The sequence below is a fragment of the Bufo gargarizans genome, chromosome 4 (assembly GCF_014858855.1).
Source record: "Bufo gargarizans isolate SCDJY-AF-19 chromosome 4, ASM1485885v1, whole genome shotgun sequence".
Classification (NCBI taxonomy): Eukaryota; Metazoa; Chordata; class Amphibia; order Anura; family Bufonidae; genus Bufo; species Bufo gargarizans.
In genome coordinates this window covers 496,548,346-496,567,147 of record NC_058083.1, presented here as the reverse complement: position 1 = coordinate 496,567,147, position 18,802 = coordinate 496,548,346, and the positions used below count along the sequence as shown (strand labels likewise).

General features: G+C 40.6%; 1 protein-coding gene across 1 annotated transcript in view; it reads left to right on the top strand.

The window, feature by feature from the left end:
• CAMKMT (calmodulin-lysine N-methyltransferase) overlaps positions 1–18,802 on the top strand; it is a 471,234-nt gene that overhangs the window by 387,585 nt on the left and 64,847 nt on the right. Inside the window, exon 8 of the mRNA XM_044291474.1 lies at positions 11,294–11,368. Coding sequence (XP_044147409.1) covers positions 11,294–11,368 — 75 coding nt within the window. The remainder of the gene's footprint in view (positions 1–11,293; positions 11,369–18,802) is intronic.

The window sequence follows — 18,802 nt, the reverse complement described above, 5'->3', positions numbered from 1 at the left end:
CTTTCCTTCGATTCTTCAGTTTTAAAAGCTTCTCACACATTTACGCTCACTCACAATTAAATTTCATCCATTGATCTCCCTTGGATGTGCTATCCCTTTCTCACACTCCCTCTCTGGCGTGGAACCCTGATTCGCCTCTAACCGTGATCAACATGGTATGCGCAGAAAAGAACATTGAAAGTTGATAGAGCAGATATCCAATTGGATCGTGAACATCACGGGGACGTGCGACATGGTGGGGCAGTATGTGTGCACACGCCTACACAAACTGACTGATGGGTCTGCCCCCTGCAACTTCTGGGTCTCCAAATTGGGCACATGGCCTGAGCTTGCCCTTTACGCCTTGGAGGTGCTGGCCTGCCCTGCAGCCAGTGTATTGTCTGAACGTGTGTTTAGCACGACTGGAGGGGGTTATCACAGGTTATATTTCCTAATGTTTTGGGGTGTACCCTAATTTAAAAAAATTAAAATACATTTAAAACAAAAAAGCAGTGTAGGCTACCTCCTTTTCCTCCACCGCTGCTTCCACCTACACCGCCACATCCCATCCACCGCCTCCTCAACCTCCTACTCCATATGGACCTCGTCCTCCTAGATCAAGATTATTAATTTTTATTTTTAGGTATTTTATGTTATTTAAAGTAATTTCCCTATCCACATTTTTTGAAGTTCGGCCCAACCCGTCGAACCCGAACATCCAGGTGTCCGCTCAACTCTAATTGTCGGCTATTCATTTGTAGCTGAAATGTATGGCCAATCTAAGGTTTCTCAGGTGACAATAGCTGAACTCCAAGGCACCAGGTGCCTTCATGAAAACGCCCTTCAAAAAGACTTTAAAGGGAACCTGTCACCGGGATTTTGTGTATAGAGCTGAGGACATGGGTTGCTAGATGGCCGCTAGCACATCCGGAATATCCAGTCCCCATAGCTCTGTGTGCTTTTATTGTGTAAAAAAAACCGATTTGATACATATGCAAATTAACCTGAGATGAGTCCTGTACATGAGATGAGTCAGGGACAGGACTCATCTCAGGTTAATTTGCATATGTATCAAATCGTTTTTCTTACACAATAAAAGCACACAGAGCTATGGGGACTAGATATTGCAGATGTGCTAGCTGCCATCTAGCAACCCATGTCCTCAGCTCTATACCCAAAATCCCGGTGACAGGTTCCCTTTAAAGAGTAGCTAAACTTTTAATTAACTTTTTGGTAAAATATTCCTAATCCCCTAATAATACTTTTTGTAATGTACTTGATTAATGCATCCCCCTCCCCACCCCAAAGTGCACCTTTTCTCGTGCGCTTAAAATCCACTTTTCTGTACACAGAGTCTACGCTTTATGAATAGGACCGCAGAAAATGGAGCATGGTAAGGGGCACACATTGCGAGATTTACTAAATCCTGACATAGCACATGGGTACCCTGTAACCATGTGCTATATCAGGATTAGCTGAGCGGAGTGGCTCCTGTCTGTGCCAGCTTCGCTAAGCTATCACCTCTGTCCTCTCCGCCAGGCCATAATACGTGCAGTAAATACATGTATAGAACACCTGTCGCTGACTCCGGATCAGCCATTTTTATGTCAATACACCTGTTCCCCAGCATTGAGAGGACTACTGTGTATTCCACATCCGTTTTTTGGGCACATAACTGTAGAATGGGGGTGAGTATCCACATACAAATTACTGATCTGGAGGTGTTCTGTACATGTATTATTGTACTTAATAGGACTCACCGGAGGTGACCGATTTCTTTTAGAAGTAAAGAAGCAAATCAAGACAAGGTGTTTCACATCTTTAGAAAAGCGTTTAAAACCTGAAGAAGCCCATTAGATTTGCATCATAACCGAGACTCCCTGGAAACATCGTCAGGAATGTCTTGTTTTATTTAAGCTTATTTAGCAATATACATCATTTTCTCATTTCTTGAAGTGCTTACAATGCAATTTGGTTACTAATTGCTACATAAGCAACTGTTTAAAGTTTAAGCTGATGTGTTCTCCTAGTCAATGGCTGGCCAAGCTACACAAATAGCACACTTACCAATGTTCTATATTTAAACACATGACTTGTGATTGATGGATTACTTTATATTTGGATGTATGTGTTGTGATCATGTCGCAAAAGCTTCAATTAATAAATAAAGGTTTAATATATAATTCATTTTATATCTTTAATTTAATAAGAACTTTGCAAGATGGTTTATTTTTTAGATGGCGAAATATCCGGAAAGTAGCGCTTGAACCCCAATGCAAAATAGGTCACAGGACCACACACATGCCAGGCACCATTTATAGTAGTGGTCTTCTAATTTAGGCAGATAGAACTTTGGACCTTCTCATGCTCCAGTACCTAGATGAGCTAGAATTTATTTGCTCCCTTCAGAGACCTCTAAAGCTGTCATTCAGAGTCGATAGGAGCGGCTGTAGAGGAGCTCAACGCATAGATCACTTCACAGTTAAGCACCTCCTCCAGGGCACTTGCAAAAACAGAATTTGTCAGAATAAAACTTCACATTCACACTACTCCTGATAATAAAAGTTCAGCAAAAGATATGTTTACACTGCTCTTCCTAGCCTCTGTTGATCACAGTCCAGCATGGTCAAAGCACACACACACTGAATGGCCACATTATTATGTGTTGGGTCTCCTTTGACCGTCAGAACTGCAATAATTTCTCATTGCATAAGTTTCACTAGGTGTTGAAATCTTTCTGCAGGAATGATGGCCCTTGCACACAGGATAGGTTCCATCAGTTGCTGAAGATTAGATGGAGGTAATGAAATGCTCTAACAACCTGCTCTTCCTTGTCTCAAAGATTATCTATATGATTAAGATCTGGGAACTGTGAAGGCCAGGAAAGGAAAGCAAACCCTATATCATCTTCCTAGAACCTACTCATGACCATACAATCCTTGTGTCATAGTCCATTGTCCTGACCTTCTGCCATAAAAGAGTGAACTTGGTCCGCCACGAAGCTTATGTAAAACCTACTATCTAAACATCCATCCACAAGTATTAGTGGATCCAGGGTGTCCCAAATATATTCCACACACCATTGCTCCATTTCCACCAGCCTGAATTGTTGATGACTGACAGGAAGGTTTCATTGAGTCATGCTGCTTGTGCCAAATTCTGACCCTCCCATCAGCATGGTGGAACACAAATCTGCTTTGACCAGGTGATGTTTTTCCACTGCTCAATAATTTACTTTTAGCGCTGGACAATGGCACTTGACCTGGTCATCTGCTCTTGCACTCAGTGTCCTAAGGAACCATGATTTGTACATTCAGACATGTTATTTGCAGCACCAGTGTTTTATTGGGCTACAATTTGTTTGACTATGCATTGCCTGTTGGTCAGAACAATTCTTTACATGCTCTTCTGACCCCTTTCATCGACAATTTGTTTAGGTTCTCAGGATCGCTGGATGTTTTACCTCAATCACACCGTTCTCAATATACTCTTGACTTCCATGCAGGATAAAACCTTGCAAAGTTAGCACTTTTGAAATAGTGGCCTCAGCCTGTCTAGTACTGATGACCATGCCCAGGGGTGGACTAGGACTTTAAAGTGGTCCTGGAAAAAAAAATATATAAAAGCGGTCCCATGTTGTAGACAGGTCCAAATTGACAGAAGGCAGGGCAACACAAGTAGGCAAAGACAACAGAAATGGGGAGGGGCAGCAATACTGCAGTGCAACTCAAAATACTGCCACCAAATACCACAGTGCAGCACAAAGTATTGTCTCTCCTGCTGCATTATTCAACTTTATTACCATCCTGAGGACTGCAATGCAGTTGAATTTAGGAGGAACCTGCAACCGGCAGCCAGATGCTGTACCTGATGCTTTTACTATTAATTAATGGTAAGAGCATCAGATCCTCAGGATGCTCTGATCCTCTGGCCCACCATGAAATTTCCCTGTAAGGTCTATGGCTAGTTTGGTCCTGACCATGCCTTGTTCAGAGTCACTCAGATCACTAGATGTTCCCATTCTAATGTGGATTCAGACTAAAACTGATCCACGTGAACCTTGCTGTCTTATTTTATTTTGCACCCCGGGGTCTAATTTCCGTACAGGGAAGCATCAATCATGAAAGAACATCTCTAACGAGGTGGCCACCCAGTGTCTGTGTGTATGTATATATATATATAATTCAAAAATCCAGAATGTTGTTAGTAAACTCCTGGAAAACTCCCTTTTGTTTTTTGACCCTTTTCTTTCCTTCGAATTATAATTATTGTCTAATTCCACTTGAGAAATCTCTTAGTGATCAGTTCAATACATGAAGGACGGGTAATTGGAAAAGCTAGGGAAAGCGATAAGTTTAGTTTTAATAGGCACTGGTAATTATATTCTGACACACTGAAAATCATATTAGTACACGTGGAAACGAGAACATATTTTCATTCATTAGGCTGTTATAAATACACAGTACTTTCAATCATTACTGGATTCAGTAGAGCTACTTAAGGACTCGGCGTACCCACCCCATTCATTAAACTTCAGTGTGAAGAGAGAAGGTCTCATCTGCTAATGTGATATCTGCTGGTTGGTGTTTTTTTGTGTTTTGAGTATTTTTTATATTTTTTTAAATCATTATTTTTTTTAACTGACTGTGTCCTATGGGGGTTATACTTCTCTCATAGGATATAATCTTTGCAATATTAATCAAAAGCAAATTTCCTACACAGCGCTGATTTACATTAATGTAAGTCTTTGGGTCACTTGCTATTATTTGAGTGTGTTTCAACATATGGAGGTAGTGAATAATAGATTGCAAACCCATGCTGGGAAGCAAGATTACGTTTTCAAAGGACGTAATTTTTGTTTACTGGGTGTTATTAATCTCCAATTAAAAACATTCCTCAACTTTCTGAATGTGGATATTATTTTTCACTGAAAGCATTAATCTCCCCGTCTATATGTTAACGTTTCAGGCTTCAGTCTAAAAATAAATGCACTTGGTTGGTATAAGCCAAAAACAAAGGAGAATAAAAAAAATGACAATTGAGAGAATTTTTGTTAACTGAGCTGAAATGCGGTTACACAGTGATTCCAACTTAATGGAACATTATATAACCCATTAAACACAATGACAAACAGTAGATATTTTTATTTTTAAGGTATTCTAGTCCAGGATGTTCATTGTAGCTGAAGTTAGTTGACCTATTCCTTCCCAGAATTGAATTATCATGGTGTCTTCTTGTGATCAAAATATAAATATGGCCCTCTTCATGAGTTATCTATGTATAGGAGGTCCTCCCAGTGAGCCTCCAGTGACAAAGGTCAGAGGAAAAAAAAGATTTTGCCATTTTGGGTTTAAACAGTTCCAATCCTTTTAAGAGATAAGCTACTGCTCAAGGGTTCTGAAAGTGACGCACACATGTTTATGGTGTCATCAGGGACGAACTGGGATCTTAAAGTGTCCCTGAAAAAAACCCGAAGGCGATCATTTATGACCAGATGTACAGCAGAATCTGCGACTTCTTTCCCGCGGGGGTGTGGGCGGGGAAGGAGGCTGGCTTACATTTAGAATCGGCACTGCCTGTGCCAAAGTTATTTAGAGGCCAACGCCTCGACGTAACTTTGTCGATCCACCGCCGGCTATAGAGCTTATTAAGACCGGCTTCTAAAGCGCCAGTCTTAATAAATGTGCCCTTAAAAGTGTCCCATATTGTAGGTGGATCCAAATTGACAGAAGACGGGCCAACAGAAATGGGCAGGGACAATAGAAGTAGGCATGGCCTGCAGTATCATAGTGCAACACAAAATATCTCCCCAACAGAACCAGATATCACTGTGCAGCACAAAATACCACCCCAGCAGACCAGATATCACAGTGCAGCAGAAAATACTGCTGCCCTCGCCACAGTATTCAACTATATTACCGCTCTAAGAATGTGATACAGTTGAGTTCAGGAGGGCACCTGCAGCCGATGGTCAAGTGCACAAGTATCGGATGCTCCCAGCATTAATTAATGCTGAGAGCATCAGATCATTATGTACCCAGCCGGCCATGAGGAGGACTCAGGCGCCCCCCCCCCCCCCCCCCCTGGGCATCTGCCCACAGGTTCTGGGTGTATTCAGACAAAATGAGGTCAAACTAGTGTTTGACCAAGAGTCGACATATAGTTATAGGGTCTAAGGTAACATTGCTATGCCAAGAGGGGCATGCATGACACAAGGCTTCTTGGTCACGTCTTTAAATCCCTGTATCGTACACTGTCCTCTCAGGTTCTGCATTAGGCATAACATAGCGTATACGTTTTGATTAGACTGTTCCTTTAGTCCCTTTTTATGGGCCTGACTTTTAAAATTTCCTTCAAACATGGAAGATTGCTTCCATACATCTGGGCTTACTACTGCAGCATGTGCGTGGATTTTTGCAAATTCAGTTCAGACGAAAATGTCCAGACTCTTCTACAAAGGTCTAAGAAGAGCTTTCTCTTTTTGTCTTGCATTTTATTTGGGTTACATTCAGAGACTTAACATTGAAGCTTCATGGCCCAAATACAAAATACGTAGCAGGGTCCCAACGTGCCATGTGTTGTTTGTAGTGCTGGTGTTTTCTTAGGTGGCAGAGGTCTATATTGAATCCCCCTCTGATGCAATGACTTGGATATGGCTGCTACCTCTGCAACCGCTATAGCTACTCCCCTGGTTACTCCAGTCAAAATGCTCCAGGAATGTGCTTTGACATATAAAATATGTCTGCAAAATGTAGAAATATTTATTGGAAATACTGTAAAATCCAAGCAGCTAAATATGCAAATAAACGTTTTACATCTTCTCAATACCTTAGAATAAGAATTATGAAATATTGTTTGTCAAGAGAATGAACCACTTTCATTTTTCAAGGAAAAATTAGCATCTTCACTAAACTCTTTGCTCGTAATAGAAACAGATACATTAATGCAAAAGTGCACACTGAGTTTACTGCTGTCTCTTAAGAAGTATGAGTATTACAAGCATTGATAGAACAGGTGCTCAAGAACGTCTATAGGACACCAGGTCTCCTTTGTAAAGTTCTCCTCCAGTTACCACTTCCAGCTGTTAAATGCATCGCCTATGGCACTATAGCATATCCTATAGATGGATATGATTGAAAGAGTCAGCATGGTTATTGCCAATTATGTAAGGCTTAATTATGGAGTGCAGCCTGACAAAAGCCTCAAGGTACCATATGGGAGGAGGGCCTGATTTGTAAAATGTTCATTGAAGCATCAGTTTTGAAAACCACACTTGTATGACTAATGGTTTAAACTGTATCTTGCTGACGTTGGATCAGTGCAGTTCACCGAGTGGTCAGCCTCCAAGTATATGTTCACAACTAAATATATCTACGGCAATGGAAAAAAGGCCACTAAACCCAAAAAATAAGTTGCCTATAAAGCAAAATGTATAACCATATATGAAAATGATTATCTAAAGTGGTGTGTAAGGTGGCACATGGAGTCCCTGGGCTCTTACCTCGGTGCCTTCAGTGTATCTCCAAACAATACAGTATTAACAAAGATTTTCTGTTATATTGGTAATACGGCACCCGATGAGCATGATAATTTATTTTTTATGGCAAATTCATATGACAAAGATGCCCCAAATATACAACCAGAGCCATCTACAGTATTGTGCAAAAGCTTTCGGAAGGTGTGGAAATGCTGCAAAGTAAGAAAGCTGGTAATAATTTATTTTTATCAATTAACAAACTATGAAGCAAATGGAACAAAAGTTAAATCTCTAAATCCAATCAATATTTGGTGTGACCGCCTTTGGTCTTCAGAACAGCTATGTTTTTCTAGCTACACTTGTACACAGTTTTTGAAGGAACTAGGCAGGCACATTGTTTCAAACATCGTAGGGAAACTAACCACATATCTTCTGTTGATGTAGGCTTGATCAAATCCTTCTGTCTCTTCATGTAATCCCAGACAGGCTCTAAACATCGCTTTCAGGACTCCTTGTTCTTCACAAAACTGTAGATAGTTCCTAATGACATTGGCTCTATGTTTGGGGTCATTGACCTGCTGCAAAATAAATTTGGAGTCAATCAGACACCTCCTTGATGGTACTGCATAATGGATAAGTATCGACCTGTAACATACCCTTACCCTTCCCTGTAAAAATCTGGTCCTCTCTAATCCAGAGAAATGCTTATTTTTTGCTAATGAGAGATAAGGTACAACATGGCCATAAATGTGTGTCTCTTCAACTGCCCAGTGCCTCTCACTCTGCTTTGGTTTGACAAGGCCAGGCTTCCTCTTACATTACCACTCCTGGCTCTGAGATCCCTTGCCTGTGCTGATTGTTCAAACTTCTGTGAATGCGTAGAGCAGCCCTTGGTCCTGACCTGGCCTCTGTAGAGTGTACAGTGCATGTGCCAAAAGTTTGAACAATGAGCGCTGGATTTCAGAGCAAGTAGTAGTGATGCAGGGGAAGCCTGGCCCTGTCCATCAAAGCAGAGTAGGGAGCTGTGGGCTGTGAAAGCCACACAGCAATAGTACACAGAATGGTGTGGCCCCATGTAAGGAGTACCAATGACCTAATTAGCGTAAAGATACAAAGAAGCATTTCTCTGGATTAAAGGACCAGAATTTCACAAGAAAGGCATTCGAGATGCCGAGCCTACATTCCAGAAGGATAGACTTCCTTTAAGGGTTCATTCACACGACCGTATTTCTGGGTCCACATGCGTTCCACAAAAAAGGTAGGGCATCTCCTATTCTTGTCAGCGGACAAGAATAGGTATTTCTATCATAGGGCTGGCCATGTGTGCTCCACAAAGTGCGGAACGCACACGGCCGGTACCCATGTTTTGCGGATCCGCAATTTACAGACTGCAAAGCATTTACGGTCGTGTGCATGAGGCCTAACAGTGAGGATCACATATGAACAAATGTACCTTAATAAACAGCTGAATAATATCTTCTGCATTATCCTAGTGACTTTCTTACTTATTACTTACAATTAGGTAAGTTGCATAGTGAGCTATTATCTTCAGTGACTATGTAAGCATCAATATTCTCATAAAATGTTCATAAATGCCTGTGGAATAAAGAGATTCATGGGCATTTTTAGGCGTGCATCTAAAGCTATAAACAAACATTATAACAGGGTAAAAATGAAAGCCGGTGCATTAAGGGTACTTTCACACTAGCGTTATTCTTTTCGGTATTGAATTCCGGTAAAGGGTCTCAATACCAGAAGAAAATGCATCAGTTTTGTCCTGATGCATTCTGAATGGAGAGCATTCTGTTCAGTATGCATCAGGATGTCTTCCATTCCGTCCCTTGCTAGGTATTTGACCGGTATTTGATTTTTTTCGGCCAAAATCCTGGAACAATACCGCACTTGCCGGCATGAATTTCCATAAAGATGTATTAATGCCCCATCCGGTACCAAGTAATCCGTAAATTTCTGCATCGCCGGATCCGGCTTTCCGGTCTGCGCATGTGCCGGGCTTTTGATCTTTAAATTTTTTTTTTTTAATACCGGATCCATACTCCATATGCCTTCCATTTTTCCGTTCCGTTCAAAGATAGAACATGTCCTATTATTGTCCACATAACGGACAAGAATAGCACTGTTTGATCAGGGGCCAGCTGTTCCGTTCCCCCAAAAATTGACAAGCACACGGACCTCATCCGTATTTTTTGTGGATTTTTTTTTTGCGGGCCGCAAAATACTGAAAAAACCATATGGTCGTGTGCAAGAGGCCTTAAAGTTGAAACTTTCAAGGGCATAGTCAGAAGGGGACTCTTTCGTAGGAATATAATCAATGTTTTCCCGATTGAGTCTCTGACTGGTTCCGCTGAAAGGGTTCTCAGCTGATGTGTTGCTGTCAGATGTTGCCTGTTCTGTCGGTGATGTAAGTTCTTTATCCTTTGTATATAGATAATTGCAAAAGAAAGACATACATTTGCCTGATTACTATTGCATTCATAAAATATACTTATATAATAATTATAATTAGCTACAATATTTAGCCATTCTAAAACTGGTGTGTAGTCTCTCTTTAAAAAATATCAGAACCCAAAGTTTCTTTTTATGTATTTTTAAGTTCCATATGGATGCTGTATGAATTATTTCTTGCTTCACAGCCAATCCTTCTCGGTAGCAAAACAATACATATGGACGTTTTTGTTTGGAGTCTATTCTGTAATTTCCATTGCCTTCTTTGGTGGCAACCAGCAACCATACAACAGCCGCATTTACATGTCACTATTTTTCGTAAGTCCATTCAACAAGGGCTCCATACAAAAACAGAGTGTGACACCGAGGTATGAAATCCTCAATAGAATATCACTACCACTTGGAACTGGTACAGATCCATAATATTACTGACCTACCCCACGTCAGTCTGCCGAAAGCATGCCCAACATAAATCTTCTCTAGATATTTTAACATTAGCTTTGATCGTATAAATCCATAATTGCCGCAGTTTAAAAAAAATAATATCTACAGGGTGCCAGTCAAGCACACAGATTAAAAATTACTTAAAAATAATATTTTTTTCTTTAAAAATAAATTACCTATTCTAGAAATTCAGTAGCGTTAACCAGTCACTTTTTATATGGAACAATGATTATCAGATTTTTAGTTATTTTTTTCATTTTTTTTTTATTTTTAACTTCTATTGAAAAAATCTGATTGTATCATGTAGAGAAAATTGTTACAGCTGCCAGAATCGCATAGAGGAGTGAAAGAGGAGCTATTCTTTTAGGATCTAGTCAGTCACTGCAGATGATTTTTTAGCAATACGATTGTGTATAGTTATTTATAATCTTAGAGCGAACTAAAACAGTGGAGAGGCTTTGAAATAAAAGTGCAATGAATGATGCCTTTAGAGTAAACACACCTCCCACGTCTTCACAGCTCTTATGAAGCTTTATTTTTGGGCTCAAATTATGTTTCTTCCCATTGGTGAGCATTACGTCATAATGTGACGTAGCCATCGGGGGCGCAGAAGCAGCCGTCGCCTCCAGGCCCTGGAGTATGAGGGGGCCCAGAGGCCTCTCTCCACATTATATATTGCACACGGTAGGTTTTGCCTTGGTTCTTCAAGGTAGGCTACTGTGGCACATGTAAAACAAAAAGAAAATTCAAAAACGCTACCTTCACCGGATTCCTGAAGGACCTGCTAAAAGTGGTCTTGAGATAGGTTTGCAAACATCTTATTTCCTTTTAACACTGATTGTCATCTAAGCATCTTTGGTGTTAAAAAAAAAAAAAGAAAATGCAAAAAATTTAAATGACCTTTTTTGTGCTTTTTCCCCCCTTCTTTAGCGTTTTACGATGGGATAATGAGACAGATGTCTCTCAACTGGAAGGACATTTTGACATTGTTATGTGTGCTGACTGGTAAGTACATAAAAAACGGTAACTAGCGTAACAGGGGGAAAAAAATAGATTTGTTGAAGTAATTGCACTGCTCCGCTCTCTGACGGCTGAACAAAGTCAACAAATGAAGCACTAAACCGCCTTAACCTCAACAAATTAATATTCATCTCTATGTGACAGTCATGAGGTAGTCTTCTATCAGAGAGTAACTTCTACCACATTATTTCCTGAAGATTGATTTTGAGAAGCATTTCCATTTTGCGAAATTGCCTCTGTTTCATGCTTGACGTATCAGTAAATGGACGACTTAAGCAAATTGCAAATAATTATGGTTCAGGGAGGAACAGTCTGAAGGAAAGGGAGTTTATCAACACAAACAGCTCAATTAACTTACTTGTTACTAAATATCTGACTACTGATATTAGCACAAGCAAGGTTGTGCAATTTCTTTTTTTTTTTTTTTGCATAAAAGTGATCGCCCCAAATCGTCTTCTGCATGGAGACCATACGAGATGTAACAACGTGTTGTGACACCAGCTATCTTAAGTGGGGTCCAGAATAATTCATGTATAAGAAAATGCCTTTGAGTGATCCGTGGTCTTAAGCTGAATTCTAATAGCTATTTAGAGGGCTTTAAATACATACAAGGCCTTTGCTCAACTCGGGAACTTGTACACGTCAATCGTTTGAGATTAGAGGCAAATTATATCTGATATTTCTGAAGACTGCTGAAGTTAAGTAGACAGTTATTAATGGCAAAGTAATAGGGAGGAACATTGTATCATGTTCTTTATTCTCCGTAAAAATCATCCTACGACATACTGTAACATGTAATTAAGAGAACAGGTATTATTTCACCGGAGTTGACAGAAATAGCATTAATCAAGCATTTCACCATTGTCATCTAATTCACAGCTCTGCTTGTGTTTTACATATATTAGTTGAAAGCTCTTGAAATCTTTTTGCAAGTTTCCACTAGGTTTGCATGGATGACTGTTTAATCCAGAATGAATGTCCCACCTCAGTTATACTGTGTGTGCTATATTTACTTTCATTTATTTTTTACTTATTTTTTTGTTCTGTATATATATATATATATATATATATATATTATTAAAGCAACATTCATTCCATGGTGCTGTACATATGAAAAGGAAAACACACATATATATATATATATATATATATATATATATATATATATATATATAAATAGAGAGAGAGAGATACTTTTATCCCAGAAAAAATATTCCATATCAGTTGTATGGCATGTCCAATATATATATATATTTTTTCATATTCTTTTTTTTTTACTCTTTTAAAAATAATTTTATTTCAGAATTAATGTATTACGTCATAGCATGTCATATATTTTTATTTGTTCTTTTTTTTGTTTGTTTTTTAAATTTTTTAAATACTCCGCAAATGACATCAAATCTTCTGCATCACCCTGCCATACCCACAACATATCATCGATAAAACGCCCATACCATTTCATAGATGTGGAATATGGGTTACTGTCCGAAAGTAAAACAATTCTCCCACCACGCCATGAACACGTTGGCCAAAGAAGGAGAGAATTATTTTTTTTGTATTGTATTGTAATGCATTGTCTGTTAGTGTATTACGCTGAGTAATACACTAACGGGTTGCCTAGTAGACCCAGCCTGAGGCTGAATCTCCTCAGCCCCCCGTAGAAGGCAGGTCCCGATGCTGTGCAAGTCATTGGGCAGCCTGTGCATGGCATCGGGCTGCCTTATCACCCATCGGGTCCCTGCCAAAGCAGCGTGGGGACCCGATTAGCTCCCTCACCCACTGCATGCACCTTCTAATCCGCCAGCATCGGCTTTTACAGCGATGCTGGCAGATACAGCAGGGGCCCGGTTATCAGGGACTGCCGGCCCCCTGCAGTGATCGAGCGCGCACTGCTTTGGTGACCATCCGATCACCATGACGTAACAGTATATCAAAATGCAGGAAGTCACTTGCCGCCATGCCGTACTATTACGTCATATGTCGGGAAGGGGTTAAATAATTGTGTCCCCTCTATTAAACTTTCTATGGTCAGTGATTTTTCTTCTATTGTATTTTTGGCTCTCTCATTGCGGGGAGATCCAGAAGACCATAGGGTTCATTCCTGTACACATCAAAAAATAACTGCGGGAAATACTCTGCTCCATGCATCATCCTGCCATCCCCCTCATGTAGCCAAAAACATTCCTAAAGGGCAATTGCTGAGGGCTTTACGTAATTGTTCTACCCTTTATTTGTTTTCAAGGGAAGCCTCTGACATTGCAGTAAGGTTGCAGACGGGGGGATACTCTATTGAAAATATTCGCACAGCGAGGAAGTATGTGAAAATAGTGGACAGGAATTCTCTTGTGTTTACTTGAACCAAAAACATGAAACAAATCCATAAGAGAAAATGTAAGAAAAGAAAACGTGATCGAATTTGTGCACGAGTTTTAAGTGAACCGGTGACTTTTGTCACAAACTACAGTGATGAGTATCCCCTTATCTGCAGCATCTTACGTAAACATTTCCCAGTCATCGGTTATGATGAGGGCTGGGGAGATGTTGCAGAAGCAGGTATCAAGTGTATAGAGAAAAAAGCACCGACCATTGGACAAAAAGTAAGTCCCAGTTTATTTACAGAGAATATCACTTGCGAACCAGTTTGGTTGAATACGAAGGGTAACTTTAAATGTGGAAGTAAAAAGTGTATCTGTTGTTCCCACATGTCAATAAGTAAAAATATTGTATCTACATCGAATGGTAGCACACAGTATATAAATTGCAATACAGAATATGCGCATTGCAATATGTGGGATGTACTACGAATCAGCTTAAGGTTAGAATGCGAAAACATTTGAGTGATGTCCCGCATGTTTCAATGCGCAATGTATCAGCAGCCACTTTACATTTTGCGATAGTTCACAAAGGCGATACCTCTGCGTTTTCTGTACAGGGAATTGAAAGAGTCATTACACCGATCAGGGGGGGAGATCGCAGACAGAAACTTTTTAGTTGAGAAACATATTGAATGTTTAACCTTGGAACATGCACACCGAAGGGATTGAACAAGAAGCACGATTTAACCCTACAATATAAATGATACATTTTCTATCTGTATTGAGCCTCCGTTCCACTTGGCTGAATTTTCCTTTTGTTAGATTCTACTTACCGTCAGGTGCTGATTCCTGATGGTGGGGATTATTCAATAGAGTGGGCAATTAAATAATCACCTAACGTCACATAAAGTGCAATACCAAGTGATCAAAAAGGTGTATGCCCCCCAAAGTAGTACCAATCAAACCGTCACCTCATCTCGCAAAAAAGACAATCGGTCAAAAAATAAAAAAGCTATGGCTCTCGGACTATGAAGATACTAAAACATCATTTTTTTGTTTCAAAAATGCTATAATTGTGTCAAACTTAAATAAATAAGAAAAAGTATACATATTAGGTATTGCCATGTCCTGCTATAAAAATGTCACATGACCTAACCCCTCAAGTGAACGCTGTAAAAATAAATAAATAAAACTGTTCCAACACCTTGCCCCATAAAGTGTAATAATGAATGATCAAAAAATCATATGTACCCAAAAATGATACCAATAAAAACATCAACTCTTCAGCAGAAAAATATAAAAAATATTGCATTCAGAAAATGGAGACACAAAAACATAATTTTTTTCAAAAATGCTTTATTATGTTAAACTGAAACAAACAAAGTAGACATATTTGATATCATTGCATCTGTAACAACCTGCTCTATTAACCACCTCCCGACCGCCTAACGCACGGATGCGTCCGGAAGGTGGTTGATTCATTCCTCCTGGACGCATCCGTGCGTCATCTCGCGATAGCCGAGATTTCCTGTGAACGCACGCACACAGGCGCGCGCGCTCACAGGAACGGAAGGTAAGCGAGTGGATCTCCAGCCTGCCAGCGGCGATCGCTCGCTGGCAGGCTGGAGATGTGATTTTTTTTAACCCCTAACAGGTATATTAGACGCTGTTTTGATAACAGCGTCTAATATACCTGCTACATGGTCCTCTGGTGGTCCCTTTTGTTTGGATCGACCACCAGAGGACACAGGCAGCTCAGGAAAGTACCACACTACACTACACTACACCCCCCCCCTGTCACTTATTAACCCTTTATGAACCACTGATCACCCCATATAGACTCCCTGATCACCCCCCTGTCATTGATCACCCCCCGTCATTGATCACCCCCCTGTAAGGCTCCATTCAGAGGTCCGTATGATTTTTACGGATCCACGGATACATGGATCGGATCCGCAAAACGCATACGGACGTCTGAATGGAGCCTTACAGGGGGGTGATCAATGACAAGGGGGTGATCACGCATATAGACTTCCTGATCACTTCCCTGTCATTGATCACCCCCCTGTCATTGATCACCCCCCTGTAAGGCTCCATTCAGAGGTCCGTATGATTTTTACGGATCCACGGATACATGGATCGGATCCTCAAAACACATACGGACGTCTGAATGGAGCCTTACAGGGGGGTGATCAATGACAAGGGGGTGATCACGCATATAGACTTCCTGATCACTTCCCTGTCATTGATCACCCCCCTGTCATTGATCACCCCCCTGTAAGGCTCCATTCAGAGGTCCGTATGATTTTTACGGATCCACGGATACATGGATCGGATCCGCAAAACGCATACGGACGTCTGAATGGAGCCTTACAGGGGGGTGATCAATGACAGAGGGGTGATCACCCATATAGACTCCCTGATCACCTCCGTCATTGATCACCCCCCTGTAAGGCTCCATTCCGCAAAACGCATACGGACGTCTGAATGGAGCCTTACAGGGGGGTGATCACCCATATAGACACCCTGATCACCCCCCTGTTATTGATCACCCCCCTGTCATTGATCACCCCCCTGTAAGGCTCCATTCAGACGTCCATATGATTTTTACGGATCCACGGATCAGATCCGCAAAACACATACGGACGTCTGAATGGAGCCTTACAGGGGGATGATCAATGACAGGGGGGTGATCAATGACAGGGGGGTGATCAGGGAGTCTATATGGGTGATCACCCCCCTGTCATTGATCACCCCCCCTGTAAGGCTCCATTCAGAAATTTTTTTGGCCCAAGTTAGCGGAAATTTTTTTTTTTTTTTTTTCTTACAAAGTCCCATATTCCACTAACTTGTGTCAAAAAATAAAATCTCACATTAACTCACCATACCCCTCACGGAATCCAAATGCGTAACATTTTTTAGACATTTATATTCCAGACTTCTTTTCACGCTTTAGGGACCCTAAAATGCCAGGGCAGTATAAATACCCCACATGTGACCCCATTTCGGAAAGAAGACACCCCGAGGTATTCCGTGAGGGGCATATTGAGTCCATGAAAGATTTAAATTTTTGTCCCAAGTTAGCGGAAAGGGAGACTTTGTGATAAAAAAAAAAAAAAAAAAATTCCGCTAACTTGTGCCCCAAAAAAAAAATTCTATGAACTCGCCATGCCCCTCATTGAATACCTTGGGGTGTCTTCTTTCCAAAATGGGGTCACATGTGGAGTATTTATACTGCCCTGGCTTTTTAGGGGCCCTAAAGCGTGAGAAGAAGTCTGGGATCCAAATGTCTAAAAATGCCCTCCTAAAAGGAATTTGGGCCCCTTTGCGCATCTAGGCTGCAAAACAGTGTCACACATGTGGTATCGCCGTACTCAGGAGAAGTTGGGGAATGTGTTTTGGGGTGTCATTTTACATATACCCATGCTGGGTGAGATAAATATCTTGGTCAAATGCCAACTTTGTATAAAAAAAATTGGAAAAGTTGTCTTTTGCCAAGATATTTCTCTCACCCAGCATGGGTATATGTAAAATGACACCCCAAAACACATTCCCCAACTTCTCCTGAGTACGGCGATACCAGATGTGTGACACTTTATTGCAGCCTAGGTGGGCAAAGGGGCACACATTCCAAAGAGCACCTTTCGGATTTCGCAGGCCATTTTTTACACATTTTGATTGCAAAGTACTTCTCACACATTTGGGCCCCTAAATTGCCAGGGCAGTATAACTACGCCACAAGTGACCCCATTTTGAAAAGAAGACACCCCAAGGTATTCCGTGAGGGGCATGGCGAGTTCCTAGAATGTTTTATTTTTTGTCGCAAGTTAGTGGAATATGACCCTTTGTAAGGGAAAAAAATAAAATAAATAAATCATCATTTTCCGCTAACTTGTGACAAAAAATAAAAAATTCTAGGAACTCGCCATGCCCCTCACGGAATACCTTGGGGTGTCTTCTTTCCAAAATGGGGTCACTTGTGGGGTAGTTATACTGCCCTGGCATTCTAGGGGCCCAAATGTGTGAGAAGTACTTTGCATTCAAAATGTGTAAAAAATGGCCTGCGAAATCCGAAAGGTGCACTTTGGAATATGTGCCCCTTTGCCCACCTTGGCTGCAAAAAAGTGTCACACATGTGGTATCGCCGTACTCAGGAGAAGTTGGGGAATGTGTTTTGGGGTGTCATTTTACATATACCCATGCTGGGTGAGATAAATATCTTGGTCAAATGCCAACTTTGTATAAAAAAATTGGAAAAGTTGTCTTTTGCCAAGATATTTCTCTCACCCAGCATGGGTATATGTAAAATGACACCCCAAAACACATTCCCCAACTTCTCCTGAGTACGGCGATACCAGATGTGTGACACTTTTTTGCAGCCTAGGTGGGCAAAGGGACCCACATTCCAAAGTGCACCTTTCGGATTTCACCGGTCATTTTTTACAGATTTTGATTGCAAACTACTTCTCACACATTTGGGCCCCTAAATTGCCAGGGCAGTATAACTACGCCACAAGTGACCCCATTTTGGAAAGAAGACACCCCAAGGTATTCCGTGAGGGGCATGGCGAGTTCCTAGAATTTTTTATTTTTTGTCGCAAGTTAATGGAATATGAGACTTTGTAAGAAAAAAAAATCATCATTTTCCGCTAACTTGTGACAAAAAATAAAAAGTTCTATGAACTCACTATGCCCATCAGCGAATACCTTAGGGTGTCTACTTTCCGAAATGGGGTCATTTGTGGGGGTTTTCTACTGTCTGGGCATTGTAGAACCTCAGGAAACATGACAGGTGCTCAGAAAGTCAGAGCTGCTTCAAAAAGCGGAAATTCACATTTTTGTACCATAGTTTGTAAACGCTATAACTTTTACCCAAACATTTTTTTTTTTTGCCCAAACATTTTTTTTTATCAAAGACATGTAGAACAATAAATTTAGCGAAAAATTTATATATGGATGTCGGTTTTTTTGCAAAATTTTACAGCTGAAAGTGAAAAATGTCATTTTTTTGCAAAAAAATCGTTACATTTCGATTAATAACAAAAAAAGTAAAAATGTCAGCAGCAATGAAATACCACCAAATGAAAGCTCCATTAGTGAGAAG